Source organism: Euleptes europaea, chromosome 3 (assembly GCF_029931775.1).
Source record: "Euleptes europaea isolate rEulEur1 chromosome 3, rEulEur1.hap1, whole genome shotgun sequence".
NCBI classification, from domain to species: domain Eukaryota; kingdom Metazoa; phylum Chordata; class Lepidosauria; order Squamata; family Sphaerodactylidae; genus Euleptes; species Euleptes europaea.
In genome coordinates, this window is record NC_079314.1 from 36,224,292 (window position 1) to 36,251,419 (window position 27,128).

Below are 27,128 nucleotides of genomic sequence, written 5' to 3' on the forward strand. Positions count from 1 at the left end.
AAAATGGCCAAATTATCTCCAGCTGCCTTGGAATTTTAAAAAGCAAACATTGTATAATGAACACCTAATACAAACAACCTCCTCTAACCTTCCCGGCTTGAACAACAACTCATTATTAGCTTAAGAGACCAATGGTCTCTGTATTGTTTTATTTGAGTTTTATTCAATTCGCTCCATTTACTCTCTCCTTCCTGCATTTCATAGTCATTTGACACTATGGTGTGGGGTGTTTGTTCATACTTTCTACTCAAAATGTCTGCTTAGTGAAGATCCACTCTTACCAGCTGAAGAAGTAGACTCCAGTCTCCAAACCAAAGGCTAAAGTAAGATCTTGTTAGCCACAAGATTCCTGTTAATTTGTTTTTTTGCTGCAGACTAACACAGCTACCATTCTGCCTTATAGAGAGAGTCAGCCACTGGCCCATCTAGCTCAGAACTGTCCCCTCTGATCTCCAGAGAAAAGCCCGTCCTAACTCCTGTGGCCCTTTAAACTGGAGATAACAGGGACCGAACCTGGGACTTTCTGCATGCAAAGCGGTCATTCTACCACTGAGCCAGATCTACCATCTGCCACCTTATATATCAAGAGAAACTCCAGTGCAGCTCTACACAACTACCTACCCCCCTTTGGTAACCGCTGGCTGGCTTGCTGTAGGCTCTGCCCCTTAACTCTATGCTTTCTCTCCCTCTTGTACTCCCCCTCCCCCTGTGAGAAATGCCCTCTATCCAAGAATTCTTCCCAAATAGCTCAATCATTTTGACAGTGTGAGAGTTAGAAGCCAGCTGCAAACTAGGAGCTGGCAGGAAGGAGGGGGCCAGGGGATCAGCCATCCAGCTCCAACAATAGCGAGTTTTAGGGTTTGCATATGCTAATGGCTCTGGCAAAAGTAGGACAAAGGTATACCATTGCACACCTTGCGAGAATGTCATGCCTAAAAGGGACAGAGACCACTAAAAACCAAACTTGATAAACCCTTCTTGAAGCATGAAGGGCTGAATGACCCCAGAGGGGGTGTACTCTCCCCCGGAGATGATATTCTCCACACATAGAGAAGAAATCTCTCTTCTGTTCTGAGTAGCTCTTTGAATGGGTACAAGCCATAAGGACTAAGCCTTTACCATAGGGCTCCGCCTTGCCCACATAGCAAGGGACAATGGGGAGAAGGTCCAACCCAGAGAAGTAAGGAAATGCCGAACTTTAAACTACTGTAACTGCAAGTAATACTAGCTTGTCCTAATTAAATACCACTTAGAATAAGTACCAAGCGCAGGGAAAGGGGGCTGCTTGTTTTCACCTTTTCTTTGTGCCCTTGCTCAGCTCAAATACTTGAACAGACCATGTCTGTTCTTTTTATTTATTTATTAAACATTCTTATATTTTGAACGCTGTACGCCTTATCTCTGGAAATTCACCAGGCCTATTTGGTCTTGCTAGCTGAAGTGTGGTAGCAGGGAAGGGCAGCAGGGAAACGCTCCATCCCCCCCTTTTTTTGCTGTCAAGTAACTGCTGACTTACAGCAACCCCATAGGGTTTTCAAAGCAAGAGACATTCAGAGGTGGTTTGCCATTACCTGCCTCCGAGTCACAACCATGGTATTCCTTGGAGGTCTCCCATCCAAATACTAGCCAGTCAGGACTGAGGGTGTGTCACTGGCCCATGGTCACCCAGCAACCTACCATGGCATGAGTGGGGATTTGAACCTGGGTTTCCCAGATCTTAGTCCGACACCTTAACCACTACACCACTCTGGCTCTCTCTCCATCCCTAGAGCACGATAATTCAAAACTGTGAAGTTGTGATAGATCATCCCCATGCTAGCTTGTAGGAGAGAAGTGGGAGGCAGGACCCCTAGACAGCAGTGCACGTATAGAGTGCGCGCCTTGCAAATCCATTTAGCAGGAGATACTCTCCAATTCACTGGTGGCAGGGGGAGTTACCCAGTTTGTGTTTGGCAGACCGGGGGAGCGAGGGGAAGCGTCGGCATCACTGAGTGGAGACTTGGGACAGCAGTGGGGATGTCCAACCTCCCGGGGAACCATCCTGAAGGAACACGGAGGGCTTGCAAGTGCTCCCTTCACACACCCCGCACTGCTTCTTCTCTGAGAATAGGCATCTAACTCTTGACTCACAAAAGTTTACGCTGGAATAAATTTTGTTAGTGTCTGAAGATGTCACAAGACTCCTTTTGGCATTTTGCAAGGACCCAGAGACTGCTTGCAACGAGAAAAGGGAACCCAGGGAACAGACAGAAATGTGCTCATTTTGCATGAACGTAGAGTTCTTTGCAACGGGAGGTCTTCCTCACTCACCATGCTTCTCCTTGGATTCTCTGCAGAGCATCCACACGCAGTCAGTAATGTTCAAGGATGCTGCTCCTTCAATGCATTTCTCGCAGGACTCCAGATCTTTGCATTCTCCTGTGGGAAAAAAGAGAGGGAGATTTTTTCAAGGCATCAGATGCGAATCCTGAATTTGCATTTTGGGTGGGGAAGAGAAGAAGGAAGTTACACAACAAAGCTATTAACAATAAATAAAACTTATGCCAGGATTCACAGCTACTTGCTACTGACCATGTCATGCTCCTTCTTTTAGACCCAAAGGGTTTACATTATTCTTACATCAGACTCACTGGGTAGCCTTGGACCAGTCATACACGCTAAGCCTAACCTACCTCACAGGGTTGTCGTGAGGATAAAATGAGGATGGAAGAACAATGTGAGACACTTTGGGTCCCCATTGGGGGGGGGAAATAAATGTGTGTGTGTGTGTGTGTGTGTTAAGTCCCATCAAGTTGCTTTTGACTTATGAAAACCCTATGAATTAATGACCTCCCAAGCACCCTATCGTTAACAGCTTTGCTCAGGGGTCTTGCACACTGAATGCCGTGGCTTCCTTGATTAAGTCAGTCCATCTCATGCTGGGTCTACCTCATGCTGGCACTACCAGCACGGTGTAGTGGTTAAGAGCGGTGGACTCTGATCTGGAGAACTGGGTTTGATTCCCCTCTCCTCCACCCGAGTGGCGGACACTAATCTGGTGAACTGGATTTGTTTCGCCACTCCTACACACATGAAGCCAGCTGGGTAACCTTGGACTAGTCACACTATCTCAGCCCCACCTACCTCAGAAGAGTGGCTGTTGTGGGGAAGGGAAGGTAACTGTTAGCCGGTTTGATTCTTCCTTAAGTGGTAAAGAAAGTTGTCATATACAAACCAACTCTTCGTCTTCTTTTCCTACTGCCTTCCAACTTTCCCTAGCATTATTGTCTTTCTTCGTGAGTCTTGTCTCGACATGACCAAAGTACAATAGCCTCAGTTCAGTCATAAATAAATACATTTTACTCATGCCAACCCTTGCGGAAGGACCCATGGCTCAGGGCAGAGCATCTAATGTGCATGCGGAAGGTTGCATGTTCCAATCCCTGGCATCTCCACTTAACAGGATCAGGTAAGAAGTGACCTGAAGGACCTCTACCACTAAGACCCTGGAGAGCAGCTGCTAGTCAGAGTAGCCAATGATGTCCTTGGCAGACCAAGGGTCTGACTCAGTATCAGGCAGTGCCATGCATTCGTGTGTGTTTACATCTGACAGCCACCACATGATAACCTTCTTGAAATTGCTCCATGGGGCAGCTGCCATTACAGAGCAAGCCTTGTTTGTACAATGGGTCACCTCCTTGAACCAGGCAAACGCGTTGCATCACTGCATATGTCCAAAGAGAGAAGGGGAGCATATACAGCAGCACAAAGGAAATAATCCAATCTCCTGCACATGGATGAGTCAGGCCCCAAGAGGTTTCAGCCACACGCACGGAGATTCAAAGAGGCATCAGCATGACAGCGGTAATGACAGTTTAAACACTTTTTTGGGATGGAACTCTTTTGTGCAAAGGGATAAAAGCAAACAAACCTGCAGAAGAATCCTGGGGTACTGAATTCTGACTTTAAGGACATAATACCAATTATTTCTTTAGAGCCCTGCTGGGTCAGACCAAAGGCCCATCTAATTCAGTTCAGACACAGCAGAAAACCATAGTTTATATGGACTATGGTTAGTATGGGAAAGCAGGAGTCAGCTCCTGGACAATCATTCGAACCTTGGCTTGATGCAATAAATGCTGGTTTTGCTGTTTTTTCTCTATAGTTTGGGAGGATGTTGCTGGAAACTATCTAGAATTCGTCCGAGATGTTTGTGTTTGTACATCATGCAAAGCCACGGTTAATAATCCAGTGCCAGCTCCTGGCTCAGTAAACTAACTGAGCAGTCAACGGTGTGGCCTTCATTCACACAACCGCCCTAACCCTAGTTATACTATGATTTCATGCAATGTCTGAATTGAGCCTCTGTTTCCAGCTGCAACCAGTCAGGTGTCTCTGAAAGCTCACAAATTGTGAAAGCAATGGGCCCTCCCCTATTCTTTCAGCCTGAGACAGGACTGTCGCTCAAGACACTCTGCCTCTGAATATGGAGTTTCTGCGTAGTTATGGACAGACCACAGATCTATAGATGGCCTCCACTCCAAGAATCTTTGAATTCAGTTAATAGTCTAATTATATCTGTAAGAACGTTACCCACAGGGTTGCCAACCTCCAGGTACTAGCTGGAGATCTCCTGCTATTACAACTGATCTCCAACCGATAGAGATCAGTTCACCTGGAGAAAATGGCCGCTTTGGCAATTGGACTCTATGGCACTGAAGTCCCTCCCCTCCCCAAACCCCACCCTCCTCAGGCTCCACCCAAAAAACCTCCCACCGCTGGCAAAGAGGGACCTGGCAACCCTAGTTTCCCATTGCAACAAGTTTGGTCTATTTGCCAGGACTTTTGATGGGATATGAAAAGCAGGCAACTTTTGGGGGTGGGGGTTGTTGTAATGTTTTAATTACATACTACTTGTAAGCTGCTTTGAGCCAAGAGCAAAGGCAGAGTGTAAATGTTTTAATAAAGACAAAAACTGAGGCAATTCTGTTGAAGTAGTACCACTTATAGTCCGAAGAATATTGGACTTGTGTCCCCAAAGGAGCTTAAAGAATGTTCCTATGCATGCAGGATAAACTCGAGCCAAGCTCATTCCTTCCCGGGCTGTGCTGAACTGCAAATGTTGGCACTGCCAGGACTCCGCCCAGGCTGAAGCCCAGATAAGGTTGTGGTGCCTATTCAACATTTATAGGTTTAATAAATGTTGGATTACAGTTGCCCATCACAGCATTTTATGCTCAACAAGGCAGCTGCCTGGGAGAATGAGGCACCAGAAGAACAAAAACACCACATGCCCTTGTTTCATTCATGCCAGCCTCTGCTCCCCCTTCCCGTTCAATAAAATGAGATGTTAAATTATTCCTTTTAAAAAGTATTCCTTCTTGCTCCTGTTTTTTAAGCACACACTTCTGTTGTATGCTAACCCATAGACCCTCTCACCTATGAATAGGGTTGCCAGTTCCCTTTTCTCCACAGGTGGGAGGTGTTTGGGGCAGAGCCTGAGGAGGGCGGGGTTTGGGGAGGGACTTCAATGCCATAGAATCCAATTGCCAAAGTGGCCATTTTCTCCAGGGGGACTGATCTCTGTCGGCTGAAGATCAGTTGTAATAGCAGGAGATCTCCAGCCATTACCTGGAGGTTGGCAACCCTACCTATGTTTTTTATATAAAATTTGTATTGCTTTTTTATAATTAAACAAAAAAATAATCAAAAATAAAACCATAATACAATACAAACAAACAAAAAACATAAAAAATACAAAATCACACAAAGAGCACTATTACATCCAGTACAAATACAATGTATATTTTCCTTCGTAAAATATATAGTGCCCAAATCTCCACCACCCACCAACAACCCTACCTATGAAAGAGGCATAGAGTTGCCAGCTCCAGGTTGGGAAATTCTGGGAGATTTTGAGGGTGGAGTCTGGGGTTTGGGGAGGGGCCTCAGCCTAGAGTCCACCCTCTAAAGCAGCCATTTGCTCCAGTGGAAAATGACAAAATAGTAGTACCTATAATAAAATACATATGTGTATATATTCAAAACATAAATAACCGTTGGTTTACACAGTATACATATTTTCAGTGTTTAACAGAATTTCCATTAGTATCCACTGTTCAAAAAATAGCTGTTGATTTTTACAATATAAAGGTTTCCAGTGTCTAACAGTTTGTTAATATAGATACAACGTATATATTTCTTTAAACCCATCATACATCTTTTTGTTAGTTATACAAAAGAAAATGCAAAATACAAAGTAAAGCCTAACAGCATTCAAATTCAAAACAATATATTCTCTTATTGGCTTGAAATTTCTAATCAGACTGAAATCTTATCAGCTAAATTAATCAGGTAGTTAATTCATCAGTTAAGAGTTCAGAAAGGTCAAAATGCTATATTTTCTTTTTCAGCTTAAACACTGTATTATTCCTAATAATCTATTATAAGGTTGAAATCTGTGTCTGCTGTCTACTTCAGGTAGTGAAATCATCAGGTAAAGTGAACTTCAGGTAGTGAGATCACCAGGTAAAGAAAAGTTCCCGGGTTTCACTTGTTTCATTACTTCATCAGTGAATTACTATCTATTCCTTACTAAGAACATAACTAGGTGTGTTAATAGGGTAATTACTGCTCTGTAATTCGTTAGAGTTAACAACCTTCTTAAGGATGAATTTTCTCAGGTAACAAAGTTAGTGGCCAAGTTTTGTAGAACAGTATTTAATTACAGGAAATCTAAATAGAAATGAAAAGTTGTAGAGTGGATTGATGGTTTAATTTTATATTGCTGACCAGTTTTTAAAGACAGTAGTATTTTTTATAGTGTTTTAACCAAAAGAAATTGTTTTATACTGCCGGTTTGGATAAGGCAATGTACCTGCAAACATTTTATGTTTGGTCAAAGGACCATAAAACTGAATAAACTAAACTGCTCTGTAATTCTTTCATAAACATTGCTATCTGAAGTTATATTGCATGCTTCTATAGCGTCTCTCATGCAGTACCATCCTTCTTATCTCATTCTTTCTTCCCTCCCACCTCAAAACAGGCAAATTCTGTCTTTGTTTCTCAATGTTGGGGCCCATGTGAAGCATTAAAAGCATCTCTGAAGCCCTGAACAAGGAGGAGACTTGAGGCCCAACTGCCCTTGGTCCTGTCAAATAGATAAATGCTGGGATCTCCCCGCTGAAACTTAGATTTGGGGTGGGGGGAATTCAGATTGGGACGGGGGCACATAGGGAGAGAGGACATAAGAACCTCCTAAACATGTCACTGTCCCAACCTGAACACAGGAAGCTGCCTTATACTGAATCAGATTCTTGGTCCATTAAAGTCAGTGTTGTCTGCACAGACCAGCAGTGGCTCTCCAGGGTCTCAGGTGTCTATGCACATCACCGACTTGCCTATTCCCTTTAACTGGAGATGCCAGGGATTGAACCTGGGACCTTCTACATGCCAAGCAGATGCTCTACCACTGAGCCACAGCCCCTCCACCTGCATAACACACACTCTGTTTTCTAGGAAGCGGGGACACGGACCCTCTGCTTCAGAAGAGGTCAGAATCCGCTTCCTCCTCCCCTCCTCCACAGCAGCCAGAAAGTTCCTTGGAACTGATAGGTGAGCCTACAAAATGAGGGGGCACCAAGGAGGTACAGTCTTTAAGGCAGTTGTCAGAGTTATTTCCAGTATGTACCTGAAATAGGGTTGCCAACCTCCAGGTACTAGCTGGAGATCTCTTGCTATTACAACTGATCTCCAGCCGATAGGAATCAGTTCCCCTGGAGAAAATGGCCACTTTGGCAATTGGACTCTATAGCATAGAAGTCCCTCCCCTCCCCAAACCCCGCCCTCCTCAGGCTCCACCCCAAAAACCTCCCACTGGTGGCAAAGAGGGACCTGGCAACCCTAACCTGAAATGGTTTTCACTCTAGTTTCTTTTGCAAAGGATTTGAGAGAGAGAGAGAAAGAGAATTAACAAACAGTAGCCAATGGGGTTTTTCAGTCAAACACCAGATGTTCAGATTTTGTGTGCTGCTGGTCTCCATTTCTATGAGTAGGCATCCTAAGCAGAGTTATACCTGTCTAAGCCCACTAACTGCAATGGACTTAGAAAGGTTCAACCTGTTTAGGATTGGCCTGTGTGTTGGGACTTTTTGAGTTACAGCCCTCTAGAATTAGTGACCCTCAGAAATGCAAGGACGTGTAGAAATAATCAAAACATCCCCCCCCCCTGAATTTGCTTTTAAAGTGCAGCTGATCATGGTCTCACTGTATTGTTTTGAGGGCACAAGGGTGCTAAAGTTTCAGAACTGCAACACTATACCCAACTTCTGGACTTATCAATTTCATCCCCGAGGTAAACTTGGATGGAAAATGTTGATTGAAGATGAACTAAAATAAAGATGAACTAAAATAAAGTTCTAAAAAAAAAGCTAAGGAGACATTCTTGGAAAGAATTCTACAAGAGTTTACTGTGTTATGCAGTTGCTGCAAACAGGAAAGCTGCATTCAGACAACCAAACGAACTATTATTCATTAGGCACATCAACAGACCTCAGTCCTCGACTTGTACGGTCCCTTCCTTCACTTGGCACAGCAACACTGTGGGTAGTTTTAAACCAGGTAGCTTCTCATGGTTATCTGAACTGGTTCTTTAAAAATGCTGCAGATCATTCCTTGCTTACCAACCAGAATTAAGATGTCATGCTGCATCCTGGTTTTTAGACATGGAACAAGCTGTGATTTCTTCAAGCACCCCCCACACAATTCCGACATCACAATAAACTGCAGTTAGTTTTAAAGGAAGACGTTTATATATCAAAGTACGTGAATCTGCCACAGGGACTCGCAGCCATATTGGAGTTATTTAAAATTGCAATGGGGCCCCCCATTTGGATTGGGACTATGGTGAGTGGTGGTGATCCTGCCTTCCACCTCATGTCCGCTCCTCCCAATCCAAATGCCCCCCATGTTGCTTTTAATGTTGATGTTTTAAATGGAGCTCATACCAAGACCTCCCGGTTACAATATGATTGCGAATTAGTGTTGCCAGGCCTTGTTGGCACCCTGGTGAGAGAATAGGGTTGCCAACCTCCAGGTACAGGTGTTTCTCCAGGTACAGGTGTTTCTCATTATTGTAGTAACCTCCAGGTACTAGCTGGAGATCTCTGCTATTACAACTGATCTCCAGCCGATAGAGATCAGTTCACCTGGAGAAAATGGCTGCTTTGGCCATTGGACTCTATGGCATTGAAATCCCTCCCAAACCCCACCCTCTTCTGGCTCCGTCCCAAAAACCTTCCACCGGTTGCAAAGAGGGGCCTGGCAACTCTATGGGAGAATTCAGGGGGCAGGGACAAGTGGCCTGTCAAACCATAGAGTTTGGGGGGAATCCTAGAGTGTAGCACAGATGTAATTTCTGGTTTACACTGGAAGCAATAGCCAAGCATTGGCATGATGCCATATCACCACCACCCCGTCACGTGGTATCAGGGAATAGGAAGGCTCAGGACAGGAAAGCCTATGGTGAGTCCCTGTGGTGAACTTACATACCTTGTAACGTGTAGTTTGGCCCTAAATAGTGCAAGCCAGTTTTTGATTGACAGCTCTCTTCTGCACAAAAGTGCCAGTGAAGTAGCACCTGGGGGAGAATGAGGCCAGCTGCAAACCTGCCCACTTTTTATACCTGGTAGGTGTTAATCTCAAGGCCACTTCTAAATCACAAAGAATTTACAAACTAAACAACATAGCTTAGCATTCCAGCCTCACTGGTATGAACTGCCCTTCCAGCAGGCTCATTAAAGCTTTAAATTCATGGGTGGGGGGACCACACAGAATGAGCGCATTGGCCTTCCCTGCATTCCCACCACCCATCCAGGCATGCATTAATGCTCAATACTAGAACCGTGGGACTTTTTCTCTCTGTGACAGCCCTGCTTCCCCCCCCCCACATCCATTTGCTGACTCTCAATATTTAAACAAAAAAATGAGTCACTGCTTATTAATAGCAAATCCTGAGCTTTGTTTTATTAAATCTGCCTAGATAATTTTTTCACTCCCCCACCCGAGATTATGCTTTTAACTAGAAATTGCAGAACACCAATAAAGCGGGATTTAGGAGGCAGCCTCATGAGAGCCGCTGCCTCCCAATAAAATCCCATGCCCTTAGGGTGCCATTGGCCACTATAATTTGCAAACAGAAACCGATTCATTCATTTATTTTAGGAAATATGTATGCCATCTCTCCAGACCTGCTTGAGAAGACTCGCAATTAAAACACAGCTGCTGCTTGTGCCCAATCCATCCAAGACTTGGACAGCGGGCTTTCAACAACAGCTCCCGTCCATCTTGCACAAAGCATGGGCCACCCTTTGCTTTGCCCCGGCTGGGGAGGTGCTGGCAGAGGGACCCTACCGAGGGATGGCTGTGATTCTAGGGCCCCATCCTGGACTTTTGTCCTGGGATCACTGAGACTGCTCCGGCATGGAGGATCGAAGATGCAGACAGAAATCAGGACATGAATATTTGCTGCGGACGTGAACAGTGTCTGTGTGTACACTCAACTCATGCATTGGGGCTGGATTGGGGGGAAAATGTAGTTTTGGCCGAGCCATGCATACCACACGTTTTCAAAATGCCAAAGGAGGTATTAGTTTGATCGATACTAATTAAACCAACATATTAGTATTCATAATAATGGTAATAATAGCATTGAGAGGTGATATGATAACCATCTTCAAGTACTTGAAGGGCTGTCATATAGAGCAGTGGTTCCCAACCTTTTTTTGACCAGGGACCACTAGGACTTTTTTGTTCAGTGCAGGGACCCCAAGGTCCAAAATAAAAATTCTGAGAATTTGAAAATAAACTTTAATCATAACTGTTCATTAAACGTTAAACTTAGAATAATATTTGAATATATATATTTTATAATAGAAAACTTTTAATTGAAAATATTAATTTATTATGGGTTTATAACTTTGTTTCGCGGACCTTAATTCAGTTCTTGCGGACCCCTGGGGGTCCATGGACCCCCGGTTGGGAACCAGTGATATAGAGGATGGTGCAGAGTTGCCTTCTGTTGCCCCAGAAGGTCAGACCAGAACCAACGGGTTGAAATTAAACCAAAAGAGTTTTCGGCTAAATATTAGGAAGAACTTCCTGACAGAGCAGTTCTTCAGTGGAACAGGCTTCCTCAGGAGGTGGTGGGCTCTCCTTTGGGGGTTTTAAAGCAGAGGCGAGATGGCCATCTGTCAGCAGTGCTGATTCTGTGAACTTAGCCAGATCATGAGAGGGAGGGCAGGAAGGGTTGTGTCAGTGTTTGGCTCTCGTGGCCCTTTCTTACATGCCCAGGGTATGTTGATCACCACTTTGGGTTCAGGAAGCAATTTTCTTCCAGGCCAGATTGGCTAGGGACCCTGGAGGGTGGTGTTTTTTTTTTTTTTTTTTTGCTATCTTCTGGGCATAGAGTAGGGGTCATTGGGGGTGTGGGAGGGAAGTAGTTGTGAATTTCCCTTGTTGTGCAGGGGGTTGGACTAATGTACTAAGAGCATATTAATTCAGGTTAGCAACATAACTGGTATTTAATTAATGTGATACTCTACTTACAGTATCCAGCGACAACCAGGGTTCATACCCCCCACTCTGCCATGAACCTTCCCAGGTGGTTTTGGACCAGTCACTCTCTGTCTAGTTATGCTTGCAGGGTTGTTGTGGGGGTAATATGCAAAGATGGGACTATGTACAGCACTGTGAACTCCTGGGAGAAGAGGCAGGCTAAACAAGCTTGGTCAGTTTTGTTCAAAGGAGTTCATCCAGAGAACAGTAAATGAAGTCAAGATCAGCTATTTCTTACAGGCCTATAGATGCCATATGATATTATGATGTTGTGTCAGTTCCCTGGGGGTCAGCCTTGGAGGTCACACAACTGAATTGGATGTGTTACGCTGAATATGCAAACCTGAAGCTATAAAACAAGACAACAGTAATGATATATGTTGGTGTACAAAGTAGATTTTTTAAAAAAGTAGATTTTTGAAAAAAGATAGCAAAAGTTGAGTGAAATTGTGTTAAGTCAAACAAGATTACAGCAGAAATGCCAGTTAGGCATTATAATTTTAAATGTGTAACTCAGAAATATTATATAATATCACAGTGCAAATAGAATAGAAGAACTACATAACTATTAAGGTGACCATGCTTTGGGAATATAAGAATTGTTGAACATTAACCCTGGAAGAAGCCCAATTTATGCGTGAATGGAATGTATACAGTGTATGTTGTGTTATGTTATTGTAAAAAACAACAACTGTGATCTATCACTCAAAAGGGACAACTACTCATATTCACTTGGAGCAACCTCACCAATACCCCGTCCCTCCAAATTCCTAAATTCAGGATTCCTATGAAGCAGATGGTTTGCACAGATTTAAAGTCAGCTACCGGTACATCAGATTACAACTCCAAAGAGGTCAACTTTATATTGTCACATGCTGGTTGGTTGCCATAGGACTGGGATGTAGGGTTGCCAACCTCCAGGTAATAGCTGGAGATCAGTTCACCTGGAGAAAATGGCCATTTTGGCAATTGGACTCTATGGCATTGAAGTCCCTCCCCTCCCCAAACCCTGCTCTCCTCAGGCTCCACCTCAAAAACCTCCCACCAGTGGTGAAGAGGGACCTATTGGGAAGACATTAACCCAGGCTGGACCCAGCTGCAGAGGGAAAGCAAAGAGTTAAAGTGCAAAGCTGCAAAGGAGAACCTTTGGTCCTCTGTAATTGCACCTTGACTGAAGAACAGCCTGATCTTATGCATGTCTACTTCAGAACAAACAAGCTCTCCTGCATTCAACAGGGCTTGCTCCCAGTCAAGAGTCCACAGGCCTGGGTTTCGGTTGTGTTGCAAGCTTTAAATGTCGTCTTCCTCTTACAAAGAAGATGGCAGCAAGATAGCTGGATTGCACACTTGTAATGCATACCTAAAAATAAGCCGGGGATTTTGGTTTGCAAATCATGAATCTTTATATCTAACAGCCAATATCTAACACCCCTTGAGGATCAAAAAATCGAAACAACAGGGCTAGCTACAGATATGGTTTAGGATTCTGTCAATATGCCCCCCTCCCCATTTGCAACACAACCCAACCCAAAGATAAGTGATATCTCAACAGGACTGGGGAGGAAACCCTGAAGTTTGGATAGAATTCTGCATTGCCATAGCAACTCCCCAAATATTGCACAGCTCTGAGGCAGCCATGCTGGCCCCAAGCCCCTATGAGGCAATGGTAGCAAAGATAAGCGAGGGAAACAGAATTGAAGGGGAGATGAACAGTTTCTGTGGGGTGGGGGTGGGGGTGGATTTTCTCACCCTGCAAGTCCTTTTAGGTCCCTACTCGTATGAAAGCTCGGGATGAATGCAAACAGTGTGGTTTTGTGTATGTAACCCCAAAGATAGTAGGGTTCTCCAGCCGATATAGATCAGTTCACCTGGAGAAAATGGCCGCTTTGGCAATTGGACTCTATGGCATTGAAGTAGGATTGCCAACCTCCAGGTAGTGGCTGGAGATCTGCTGTTACAACTGATCTCCAGCCGACAGAGATCAGTTCCCCTGGAGAAAATGGCCTCTTTGGAAATTGAACTCTATGGCATTGAAGTTAGGGTTGCCAGGTCCCTCTTTGCCACTGGCGGGAGATTTTTGGGGCGGAGCCTGAGGAGTGTGGGGTTTGGGGAGGGGAGGGACTTCAATGTCCTAGACTTCAATTTCCAAAGCGGCCATTGTTCTCCAGGTGATCTGATCTCTATCGGCTGGAGATCAGTTGAATTAGCAGGACATCTCCTGCTACTACCTGGCAGTTGGCAACCCTAATTGAAGTCCCTCCCCAAACCCCATCCTCCTCAGGCTCCACCCCAAAAACCTCCTGCCAGTGGCGAAGAAGGACCTGGCAACACTAAAAGAGAGGAGAAAGCTATTATTTCTGGGCAGCAGGAAGCTTTGGTTTATTAGGGGACTAGAGCAACTGTCCCATGGGGAGCGGTTAAGACGCTTAGGGCTGTTTAGCTTGGAAAGAAGGCGGCTGAGAGGAGACATGATAGAGGTCTATAAAATTATGCATGGTTTGGAGAGAGTGGACAGGGAGAAGTTTTTCTCCCTCTCCCATAATACTAGAACACGGGGTCATCTGCTAAAGCTGGAGGGTGAGAGATTCAAAACAGATAAAAGGAAGTATTTTTTCACACAACGCATAGTTAAATTGTGGAACTTCCTGCCCCAGGATGTGATGATGGCTGCCAGCTTGGAGGGCTTTAAGAGGGGAGTGGACATATTCATGGAGGAGAGGGGTATTCATGGCTGTTAGTTAGAATGGATACTAGTCATGCTGCTTACCTATTCTTTCTAGTATCAGAGGAGCATGCCTATTATTTTGGGTGCAGTGGAACACAGGTCGGATGGTGCTGCTGCACTCGTCTTGTTAGCGGCTTCCTAGAGGCACCTGGTTGGCCACTGTGCGAACAGACTGCTGGACTTGATGGGCCTTGGTCTGATCCAGCAGGGCCTTTCTTATGTTCTTATGTTCTTATTACACTAACAGAAGAAAAGTGAAGGTTTTTTTTTTTAATGGTTTTGAGCGCAGCTTGGATTGTTTGTGAGAGCCATGTGGGCCTGCTGCTGTGCAGAGGCCTCCTGCAGTGAACCTATAGCCACAACTGAGGAATGGATCTCAGGAGAGGGCTCATGTGCCTTCTTTTGCTGCCTGGCTACTGTGTGGAACTGTAAAATACACCAAGAAGCATAAAATGAAAGGCAAAAACACAGAGCATGGGGGAACAGACTCTCATTGAATATAGGCTGATGTAACAGGACTCATTCTGATATAAGCACACTTTTTTGCTGCTAAAGTCAAGCATGTTCATCAAATGTTCTAACTGGATAACAAAAACTTTTTTTCACTCTCTGTCCAGGAACTGCAGAGCGACCCAGTAAATTCTGAGTGTGTAGTGAGATAAACACTACCAGCCGCACATGCACAGAAAGTAGCATGCACTCACATAATGTAGAAGACTTTTAAAAATATATTTACATATTTATATCCCATTTTTCTCCTCAACAGGGACACAAAGCGTTTGCAACAACCATCCTGTGAGGTAGGTTAAGTTGAGATTATGATTAGGGTTGCCAGCTCCAAGTTGGGAAATACCTGCAGATTTCTGGGGCGGAGCCTGAGGAGGTAGGGGTTTGGGAGGGGAGGGACTTCAATGCCATAGAGTCCAATTGCCAAAGCGGCCATTTTCTCCAGGTGAACTGATCTCTATTGGCTGGAGATCAGTTGTAATACCTACCTTCCTTTATCCCTTAGCAGCTCTTTGATCCATTGATCTTGAGCAGCTTAAATCTAATGTTTGAGGGATATAAGGACTGAAATAAATCCTGCCCCTGACAATGTAGCCTTGGGATAGTTGTAATACTGAAAGATCTCCAGCCACCACCTGGAGGTTGGCAACCCTAATTATGATGACTCTAGGTCATCCAGTGAGCTTCGAAGGTAGAGTGTTCATGCTAGTGTGACTAACCGCTACACAAGCCGTCTACAGCAACTCTGGAGATACATAACCCTGGCAGAGCACTAAATTGGGAGACTGCATCAACAGTGGCTGCCCATTTAAATGTCACATTAAGTGGTACTAACTGTGCATGTCCAAAAATCACTCAAATTTCTGCTCACTATGAATGGTGAAATTATAGCAGTTGTACAGGATGCTAGACTCAAGAGGAAAAGGGCCCCGGCAGGGTGGGTGGGGAGACATGTGCAAAATTCTAGGGCCCCTTGACACTTTGGGGGCCCAGTGAACCTACAAACTGGAGAGGGAGGTGCGAAGCTGCCCGGCCTTGCCAGCAGGATCAATTAGATTTTTTAAATGTCTTACTTGCTGTTCCCGACAAGACCAGAAAGGGGGAGACTCTTCTGGGAAAGCCAAGCATAGACTGCTCAGGATTCCTGCTCCCCTTCCCACCCCCACCCACCCCCAAATATTAAATCGCTCTCAGTCTCACCCTGTCATATCTATTCAGCATATGCTAGTTTCCCCTAAGAGTGCTTCACTACATATTCTTCATAATCCCTACAAAAGGCTACAGGAAAGATCAGTAGGATTATCCCAGACAGGGGATTACAAACAGGAGCAAGAGAATGTCAAGGCCCCCAGGGAGTCCCAACAGCTCACCCAAGACCGCAAAGGCAGGTTTGCATCTTCTTATGGCTCTTGCCCTAAAAAGAAACTCTGTTGAGCTGCTGTACAGAATCACACCTATGAACCCCTCTGCAATTATAAATCAACTCTACACACCTTCTTGCTCTTCGGTTTATAGCCATATTAGGGACATCCATAGGATGAGCAAGAGACCATTTTACATCAAACGACCAGCAGTTTTCTAGTCTTTAAAAAAAAGTTAAAGGATATCCTAACATCGAATAGCAGTGAGTTCTATAGGTCAAATTTAAACCTATTCTCTCCATGAGCAGAGGAGCATGCCAAATATATTAGGTGCTGTGGAACACAGGCAGGATGGTGCTGCTGCAGTTGTCTTGTTTGGGGGCTTCCTAGAGGCACCTGGTTGGCCACTGTGTGAACAGACTGCTGGACTTGATGGGCCTTGGTCTGATCCAGCATGGCTTTTCTTATGTTCTTATGTACTACATTTGGCTTTGCTAATTGGGCAATGCATGAGATTCCGGCCACTGGGTGGACCATCAAATTAAAGCACAAACATTTTCTTTCTGCTGGACACCAGCAGTTAAATGACCCCCCAGAGCACAGAAGTCTTCCGGAGTGTCCCTGCCATTGCGAGCAGCTCTGGGTGAGCAGGAAGTAGATGAGGATGCCCCCTCCACCCCCTGACTTTAATCAGGCATAGGGAGGATCCTTCCTTCTATTTTGCAAGGAACTGGACAGAATCTGCCCTCTAGCCTCGCTCATTCAGAAGCACGCCCCAGAGAATTCAATTTGTGACTTGCTCCTGAGTAACCATGCACACGATTGCAGCCCCAAGGAGGAATTTGGGAGCGGGATGCAACCGTCAGCAGACAACTCCCACTCGCTCTGAGCCAGCCTGTCAATAAAGCAAGTATCCGACCTAGCGTGGGAGTCTCTTCTGTTAAAACGAACCTTTACAACAACAAAAAAGTTAACCAATTACCTTTCCGTGGTGGAAAGTTGAAAAGCTGATGGGCCCATCGCCATGGAGACAGTGTCCGGCTACGGCACTTCTCCGCTTAGCGGTGAGGGACTGGTACAGTAACCAATGACAAAGTAGTACTTTGCTCTCCAGATTTCTGGCAGGTTTTTATGAGTCGAGTTATTTTTACTGCTGTAAGAGCACAGATGCTCGCCAATCAGTCACTTTCCTCAACGCCTCCAAACCCTGTCAGGCTGCATCGGACCACAGGGTAAATAAGCATTAGAACCCCTATAAATCTGTTTCAGCCACCCCACAGATGGGGCCTGGTTCGTATGCAACAAAGTGGGATGCAATAAACTCCCCCCATCACATGCAAGCCTCCCCCACTTGCCTGTCTCACCCCTATCCTACCCCCAAATCCACAAGCTGATGCACACACACTTCATAGCACATCTAATGGGATAAGATAAGCATCCTGAATGCTTGTTTGAAATGCATGTTACCAACGAAAGGGGACCCACCCACAAGACCATTAAATTCACAGCCTCAATTATGCCACTGAAATGTGGTTTAACTCTGTACCTTTGGTCTTTTTCCCCAGCTGAGGCAAGCATCTACTGGCTTCCCCTCCCTCCAAGAGAGGGAACCATTATTATGCCCCACCTCCACCCTCACACCTCCACGATCTTAACTGACCCTCAACCACCAAAGCAAGACCCAAAAGCAGCCTCAAGCAACTGCAATTTTCACTCAGGTTTTTCTTCCCTTTTCTGGAACCAGAAACATCCCATCAGGGCATCTGGGCCCTACGGGGCAGGCAGGCAGGTAAGCCAGACACCTGCCTGGAGTCACGGTGACCACAAACAATTCTCTCCCTCCCTGGTACACAGTTGCAAACCCACGGAGGGATGCTTGCAAATCTGCCATCTAGCGATACAACAGAATTCCTCTCAGTTCGAGCCAACACATACTACAGCCCTGTTTTCTTCCTGAAAGACTCGCTAGCAATTAAGAACAGCCAACAGAGATCAGAGGGCTAGTATGACCAGCTGCGCTGAAAGATCATAGTGCTGGTAAAAGGACTTTGGTACTTCTAACAGTTGTATAGAACAAGGAGTTTTGGAGAGTAAAGCTTCTCTCATCCAACAGGACTATACACCTGCCAGAATTCCTCCTCCTTATAATTGTGGACCCTGAGCTCTTAAAACGCATCTAGCCACTCTGAATTTCACCCCTGGCTTGGTTTCTGATGAGGGAGGATATATTCCCACTGCCTTAAAGTCATTCATTTAGTAAGCAAGAAGATCCAGTGGAAAGGTCACTAGAATTGGGGAAATTACTTCCAAATAAACTTGCAGAGATAACAATGGAAGTCCCACTGAATTCATGGGGGCTTACTTGGGAGTAAGTATGCCTTGGGCTGTAGCCTTGGGTTCAAATCCTTAGTCAGCTCCAAACTCACTGAGCGACCATGGACAAGCCACCATCTTTCAGCCCCTAAAAAAACAGGGACTATGACCTGGATGGACCAGGCTAGCCTGATCTAGTCAGATCTCAGAAGCTAAGCAGGGTCAGCCCTGGTTAGTATTTGGATGGGAGACCACCAAGGGAATACCAGGGTTGCTGTGCAGAGGAAGGCACTGGCAAACCACCTCTGTTAGTCTCTTGCCATGAAAACCCCAAAAGGGGTCGCCATAAGTTGGCTGCGACTTGAAGGCACTTTACACACACATAGCAGCCTCCCTCACAGGGGTGTTGGGAAGATAAGTGAAGGGAGGGCCTGTAACTCAGCAGATTATCTGCTCTGTGTGCAGAAGGTCTCAGGTTCAATCCCCAGCAACTTCAATTAAAACGAACAGGTAGTAGGCAATGTGAAAGAATCAGACCCTGGAGAGCAGCTACACATGAACACATGAAGCTGCCTTATACTGAATCAGACCCTTGGTCCATCAAAGTCAGTATTGTCTACTCAGACTGGCAGCGGCTCTCCAGGGTCTCAGGCAGAGGTCTGTCACATCACCTACTTGCCTAGTCCCTTTAACTGGAGATGCCGGGGATTGAACCTGGGACCTTCTGCATGCCAAGCAGATGCTCTACCACTGAGCCACAGCCCCTCCACAGCTACCAGTCAGAGGAGACAAGACTGACTGTGATAGACCATGGGTCTGACTCAGCAGAAGTTAGCTTTATGTGCTCAGTAAGAAGCACCTTATGGCTTATAGTATATTTCAAAAAAGCAGTGGAGTGGCATGGTATGGGTCAAAGGACTTTCTGGGAGATCCAGGTTCAAATTCCCTCTGCCAAGAAAACTTGCTGTCTCTCACACTCTTGTCTTTCAGCCTGACCCTCTGCACTGACAGGGCTGTTCGAGGCTAACATGGAGGAGCGGAAGACCAAGTGTACTGCTCCTGAGCTATGTGGAGGAAGGGTGGGATAAAAAGGTACTAAATAAACACATTGGAATTTATTTTAAGCTTGAGCTGGAGGGCATATCTGAAGGCAAACTATGCAACCCCCAAAAAACAACTGTGTAAATCAGAGCAAGGAGTTCTTTCCCAGCTCTGGGGCACTGTTGTCCACCTGCCCCAAAGCATACTGGGAGGGCGGGTTGGGGAGTGAATCTATTTCAAGACACTCGAGAGTTTTTATGGCACTTCTTGTACTTTACTTTAAAACACTTCAAATTACAGGGAGAGGCAATTTATGTACCATCGTTCCTTCCCTGCCCTGTTCAAGGACTCTGGTTACACTCAAGAATTCATACTCTTGTTAAACAACTCCAGGGCATCTAGGCACAGAGATGGGGACACATCCCAAGCCCAAACCCAGATCTCCTTTGTACCTACAAAATTGCATCAACCTGCCTGCCAGTCAAGACCAGCATCCAAAGCCCTGCTCTGCATGCCCCAACCTTTGGGCAGGGCCTTCTCTGTGGTGGCACCTCAGATGTGAGTGCTCTCCCATAGCAATCTGTCCAGAGCTTAGGGTGAGGTTTTAGGCACCAGACAAAATCCTATTTCTTTGACCAGGCCCTCTGTTAATATTGTTTGGGATTTATTCTCAACTGTCCCCTCTGGGATTGTTTTATTGCTAAAGTTCTTTCAGTGTTTTTTTTTTAACTACCCCATTTGAAATTTTCTAGTGTTCCAAAAGTCGACACATAGTAGATTATTCACACAACCCAATGGATTTTGCTGTAGAATGGCTCAAATCACCCACCCGTCATAGGAGAAAAGCAATGGTATGACTCAACTTGTGCAAATATTGATCTCAAATTGCAACATTGCTTTAAAGGGGAGAAAAAGCCCCCAAAGGTCTCTAATTCTTTAAGTACCTTGACTGAATGCTGATTGGAGCAGTGAGGGGAAGGGGGACCTCAGAGTTAACTGGTAATGACAACAGCATTCACAAAGCAATAACAAAAGAAAAGTCCGAACTGATCCGTGATAACTTAATGGAGGGCGTCACACGAGCGAGTTAGGAAACCACTTGCATGCAAATGAGGTGAATAATCAACTGGGTGGAATTTATCTTGTGGGGTGCCACGGGGTTCTGCTCTCTCACCCATGCATGCTCTCTAACATATTTATGAAGCTGCTGAAATTGTCTAGAGCTTTGGGGTTGGGTGTCACCAATATGCAGATGACACCCAGCCCTATATTTCATTATCGAAGCCTCTAGATGCGTCTGTCTCGGTTCTGAACTGGTGCTTCAAGGCTGTGCTCAGATGGCTAAGGCAGAACAAGATGAAGCCTGACAAGATAGAGGTAATGCTGGTTCAGGAGGCTGATATTCTAGAGGGACTGAATCCACTTGTTCTAGATTAAGTGACGTTGGCTATTTCAGAGCAGGTTAAGAACTGAGGGAATGCTCATAGACCTTGCCTTGCTGCTTGAAAAGTAGGTTGGCATAGGGGCCAGGAGTGCCTTCTATCAGCTGCATCTGATTTGCCAACTCAGCCAATCTGGCCACTCTGATCCATGCTTCTATAACCATATGGTTAGATTACTGCAACGTACTCTATGTGGGGCTGCCCTTGAACACAACCCAGAAACGACAACCGGTCGAGAATGTAGCAGCCTGACCATTGTCAGCCACCAGGAACATACATTGCCAATTTTGAAACAGCTACATTGGCTGCCAGTTTGTTTCCAAGTTCAATTAAAGGTGATTGTTATGACTAAAGCTCACGACCTGGGACCCACATATTTGAAGGACCATCACCTTCCATATATCCCTGTGCACCCACTACGGTAATCAGACAGACATCTGCTGGCTATCTCACCACTCAGGGTGGCCTGTTTGGCATTGACCACAGCCCAGGCCTTTTCCATCGTGGTTTCAACTCTGTGGAATGGGGTCCCTGAACAGGTCAGCCCCCCTCCCCTCCTTGGAGATCTTCAGGAGGCATAGCAAGGCCTGCCTGCTTGCCAGGGCATTTGAGAGGGTTTGAATGGCAGGCATCTTTTAAGAGGAGAAGGTGGGGGAGATTTGGGGTTTGCTATTTTATTTTTGGTTTTAACTGAAAACGTTTTTAACTATTATTGTAAGCTGCTTTGAACCACGAGGAAAAGAGGGATATAAATGTTTTAATAAACAAACGCTACAGACTTACAGCTTATATTGTGGGGCAATCACACACACACACACAGCAGCCAATCCCAGCTATGAAGAAGAAGAGTTGTTTCTTATTTTCCGACTTTCTCTACCACTTAAGAAAGAATCAAACCGACTTATAATCACCTCCCCTCCCCACAACAGACACCCTGTGAGGTAGGTGGGGCTGAGAGAATGTGACTAGCCCAAGGTCACCCAGCTGGCTTGGTGTGTAGGAGTGGGGAAACAAATCCAGTTCACTAGATTAGCCTCCGCTGCTCATGTGGAGGAGTGGGGAATCAAACCTGGTTCTCCAGATCAGACTCCACTGCTCCAAACCACTACACCACACTGGCTCTACATGAAGCATGTATATGTAAAGAAGTGCCGTGGTTTCATAAGGCTGATGTCATGCAACTTACAACTCTTGGTTCCTCTGCACTCCAGACAGATTCTGACATTTTGTTCAGCGCTAAGGTCTAATGAATGGTGGCGAACTCTGGCCCCGTGCCTTGGGAATGTGCTCCCCCACCACCAAACAGTGAGTTCATGTGCATGCCAACCACTTACATGTACTAATGTAGGCACAACCACCATCCCCAAGATCCACATTGTTTCCTCCTCCCCACAGGGGTTGTAGACATACTGTACAGTGGTTAGAATGTCAGATCTAGGAGACCCAGGTTTTAATCCCCACGCTGCCGTAGAAGCTTGCTGGGCAACCTTGGGCCAGCCACACATGCTCACCCCTATCCTACTTGACAGGTTGTTGTACAACTAAAATGGAGAAGGGGACTGAAATAGTGAAATGTCTAACGGTTGGAATGGAGGTTGATATTCCATGTAAACCGCTAAAGATCAACTTTGTATGGTGTTACATATGATAACTGTGGCTAGAACAGCCTTTGCTAGTCACTGGAAACAAAAATCAACTGCAAAGATAGAGGAATGGCTGGTTAAAGTTAAAGAAATATATGTTTTAATTAAGCTAACAGCATATCAGAAAAACAGAGATACAATAAGATTGGATGCGGTATGGTCATATACAATAAGTAAAATAGAGAATTTCATAAATAAGGGCGGGAAAGAGGAATGCATTGCACTCAGGACGTAATGATGAATATGAAGACATAGAAATAAGCTGTAGCATGGGAGACTTGATCTCATTTTATTATGTGTGTGTGTGTGTAGTATTTTAAATTATGAAGACTATCAGTAATTCTGCTTTTTTTAGTTGTTATTGTCATTGGTTTTTTTCTAATAATAAAATAAAATAAAATGGAGAAGGGAAAAATGGCATAAGGTACTTTGGGACCCCACAGGGGAGAAAAGTGGGGTGTAAATGAACGATATGAATAAATACATTTAGCACCTGATTTGCATTTTCTAAGCATTCATAAACTGCCATTCACCCAGAAAATGAGCATCACAAGGAGAAAAGTAGCTTTCTCTTGAGCTCTTTGCCAGCCTTAGGATCAAGACAGACAAGACCCCGGTAGATCCACAATCAGGTCTTCACAGCATTTTTAAGAACATAAGAAAGGCCATGCGGGATCAGACCAAGGTCCATCTTCCAGCAGTCTGTTCACACAGTGGCCAACCAGGTGCCTCTAGGAAGCCCATGAACAAGACCCATCCTGCCTGCGTTCCACAGCACCTGATATAACAGGCATGCTCCTCTGATACTAGAGAGAATAGATATGCATTATGACTAGTACCCATTTTTACTAGTAGCCACGAATACTTTTCTTATGTTCTTACGACAGCACGCTTGGTAAACTCTCCATCTTCCCCCTTTCTGTTGTCTGAAGCTTTGAGTGAAAAATACATCTTGCTAGCAGAGGAACCCTTCACGCACCTGAAGAAGTGAGCTTTGACTCACAAAAGCTTACGCGGGCATAAGCGTCGCGCGCCTTTTAAGGTGCCACGGGACCCCCGTGTTATTGCAGCGGCACTTCCGAGGCCCCCAGAATCTACGCCGCCCACTGGACTCCTGTTTTTTTTTTTTAATTATTATTATTTTGCTGCCCCCAAAGCCTCAGCCCCAACCCCATCCCTCGCCAGAACGTCCAGCTCACAAGTCAGGCTCTGGACGAGCGACCCCGAAAACCGGACCCGGCGCTCCAAGCGCCTCCCCTCCCTCCCGATCTTGCACCCCGGGGACCTGGGGCCAGCCCACCCACCCACCCTCCGCATCAGCCCGCTCTCACCCACCTGCCTGGCTCGGGACCGCGCCGAGCGCGCAAAGCAGGGCGCAGCAGAGCAGCGCCCAGGCGCCACCCGCCGGCATGGCTCCTCTTTTTGCACTCGGGGCGCCGCGATCCGCCGGCCACTGGACGCAGCTCCCAGCTCCCCAGGAGCCCAGCCAGCCAGCACAAGCGCGCAGGGAGGCAGGGAGGGAGCCGGCCAGGGGCGGGGCAGGCAGGTGGGCCGGGGCGGGGCCCCAGTCGCTCCGCCTTCGGGGCGTGGCCTCCGTCTGGCTCCCTCGCAGCTTTTGCAAGCGCCGGTTTAGCTCTTGGGAGGTCCGGGAGGCGCCGGTCCTGCGGCCAGATCGGCTTGCGGGAGAGCGTTTCTCGAAAGCCGCTCAGAGATACGGACCCAGAGTCTTAGAGGCATTGCCAATGGGGTTGCCGACCTTCTGGTACTGCAAACAAAAATTAGGAGAAGTCAAAAAGGGCAAGAGTCCAGTAGCACCTTAAAGACTAACAAAAATATTTTCTGGTAGGGGATGAGCTTTCGTGAGCCACAGCTCACTTCTTCAGTTCTGAAGAAGTGAGCTGTTCTGAAGAAGTGAGCAGTTCTGAAGAAGTGAGCTGTGGCTCACGAAAGCTCATACCCTACCAGAAAATATTTTTGTTAGTCTTTAAGGTGCTACTGGACTCTGGCCCTTTTTGACTACTGCAAACAGACTAACACGGCTACCCACTGTGAAAAATTAGGAGAGGCACTGTCCTTCAGTGTTACTCCTCTGAAGATGCCTGCCACAGCTGCGGGCGAAACGTCAGGAAAGGAAACACCAAGGCCACGGTCGCACAGCCCGGATAACCCACAAGAACCAATGAACTCTGAACGTGAAAGCCTTCGACAATAGCGTGCTGTAAGTTAAGCTAGTAAACAACAAGCCAGCAGTATGCTGCGAATAACGCAATTGATCCACAATAAAGAGAATATAGAATCCGTTGTACAGAAATTGACTAGGAAAGTGTCCTTTTCTTCCTAGTCAATTTCCTAGGACTGACAATGATTCCTTTTCGTGGCAATTGTGAATGTTTTTGAGTTGGACATTGTCCGTTTTTGCACTATCTGTACAACGGATTCTATATTCTCTTTATTGTGGATCAATTACGTTATTTGCAGTATACTGCTGGTTTGTTGTTTACTAACCACCTGGTACTAGCTGGAGATCTCCTGCTATTACAACTGATCTCCAGCCGATAGAGATCCGTCCACCTGGAGAAAACGGTCGCTTTGGCCATTGGACTCTATGGCATTGAAGTCCCTCCCCAAACCCCACCTCCTCAGGCTCCACCCCCAAAACCTGTCACCGATGGCAAAGAGGGACCTGGCAACCCTAACCCCCCCAAATCTTCAGGTATTTCCCAACCTGGAGGTGGCAACCCTTTCCATCAACGGCTCAGGCAGGTGGGTCCACAGCTGCCACAGTAGTACCTTCTCTAAGTTGCCAACCTCCAAGTACTAGCTGGCTATTACGTCTGATCTGCAGCTGACAGAGATCAGTTCACCTGGAGAAAACGGCCACTTTGGCCGTTGGACTCTGGCATTGAATTCCCTCCCCTCCTCAAAACCTCCTCAGGCTCCGCCCCAAAAACCTCCCGCCAGTGGTGAAGAGGGACCTAGCAACCCTGATTGCAAAGAATGGGCTACAGATCCTAGGAGTCGAAACCAGACGTGGAATGGGAGCTCTGCTACATGTCTGTGAGACTGCATATGTGTATTTTGCAAATGTAAGGAGGGGGGATCAAAGAAGCCGTAAGAAGTCAACAACAGATTGTTTCCTGGCCTAGAGCAACAACCTCAGCTTCATACCATGAAATTCTTGACCTGGGGCAGATCAAGGAGAGCCAGTGGGGTGCACTGGTTAAGAACAGTGGACTCGAATTTGGAGAACCAGATTTCATTCCCTGCTCTTCCACATGAGCAGCGGACTCTAATCTGGTGAGATGGGTTGGTTTCCCCACTCCTACATGAAGCCAACTGGGTGACCTTGGGCTAGTCACAGTTCTCTCCGAACTCTCTCAGCCTCACCTACCTCACAAGGTGTCTCTGGTGGGGAGAGGAAGGGAAGGCGATTGTAAGCCGGTTTGATTCTCCTTAAAAGATAGAGAAAAATCCGCACATAAAAACCAACTCTTCTCTTATTTTTTAAAACCAATCCCCTCTCCTCCAAGTTGGCCAGCAACATGGAAGACTTTAAAAGAGGAGTGGACATGTTCATGGAGGATGGGGATATCCATGGATACTAGTCGTGATCAGAGGAGCATGCCTATTATATTAGGTGCTGTGGAACACAGGCAGGATGGTGCTGCTGCAGTCCTCTTGTTTGTGGGCTTCCTAGAGACACCTGGTTGGCCACTGTGTGAACAGACTGCTGGACTTGATGGGCCTTGGCCTGATCCAGCAGGGACTTCCTTATGTTCTTATCAGCTCAAGACAGCTTGCAACACATCAGAAGAGCCCTACTGCTGGATCAGACCAGAGGTTCACCAAGTCCGGCACCTGGTTTCATCATGTAGTGGCCAACCAGTTGCCCTGGTGGGCCAACCAACAGAGCATTGGGTGTGAAATCACAATAGTAACTCAAACACTAGTTAAATGAAACGGTATGGACCTTGAAACGCAAGCGAAATCAACAACTACATATGCCAAAAAATATATATATATACCCTGCAAAATTCACAGTGCCAAAGCCTTACTGATGGGTGACGGGATGAGGCAACTAATAAATCTGATAGTCATCCATCTCCTTGCAGATTTCCTACTGTTCCCCAAAAACGCTTCCTATGTCACGGCTCAGCCACATTCAGAGCCTCCCACCAATCCCCAAAGCTGCTGCATGGATGCGGGAAAGCAGGGCAGGTCCAGAGTCCCCTTATTGAAACACAAAATGAGTATCTTATCTCAAGGGAAGGCTTAGAGCTGCAGGCAATACAGAGGGAGCCCCTCTCTAGCTTTAATAGAAGCTGGCCTGGAGCAACAGCTTCAGCTTCATACCATGACATTCTTGACCTGGTGCAGGGCAAGGAGCAGGCTGCTTTTTGTTAGTTCATTTCCCCCTGTCCAGTTGGCAGACCTGCAAGACCCCATTGGTCAGTATGAACCCTTTGGTCTTGTATTACCTTTAATGCTAAATCCATAAATG

General features: G+C 46.0%; 1 protein-coding gene across 1 annotated transcript in view; it reads right to left on the minus strand.

Annotated features, from left to right (window-relative positions):
* CD164L2 (CD164 molecule like 2) overlaps positions 1-27,128 on the minus strand; it is a 62,243-nt gene that overhangs the window by 21,714 nt on the left and 13,401 nt on the right. Inside the window, exons 2-3 of the mRNA XM_056846446.1 lie at positions 23,963-24,331; positions 2,311-2,418 (exon numbers count right to left, since the gene is read on the minus strand). Coding sequence (XP_056702424.1) covers positions 2,311-2,418; positions 23,963-24,331 — 477 coding nt within the window. The remainder of the gene's footprint in view (positions 1-2,310; positions 2,419-23,962; positions 24,332-27,128) is intronic.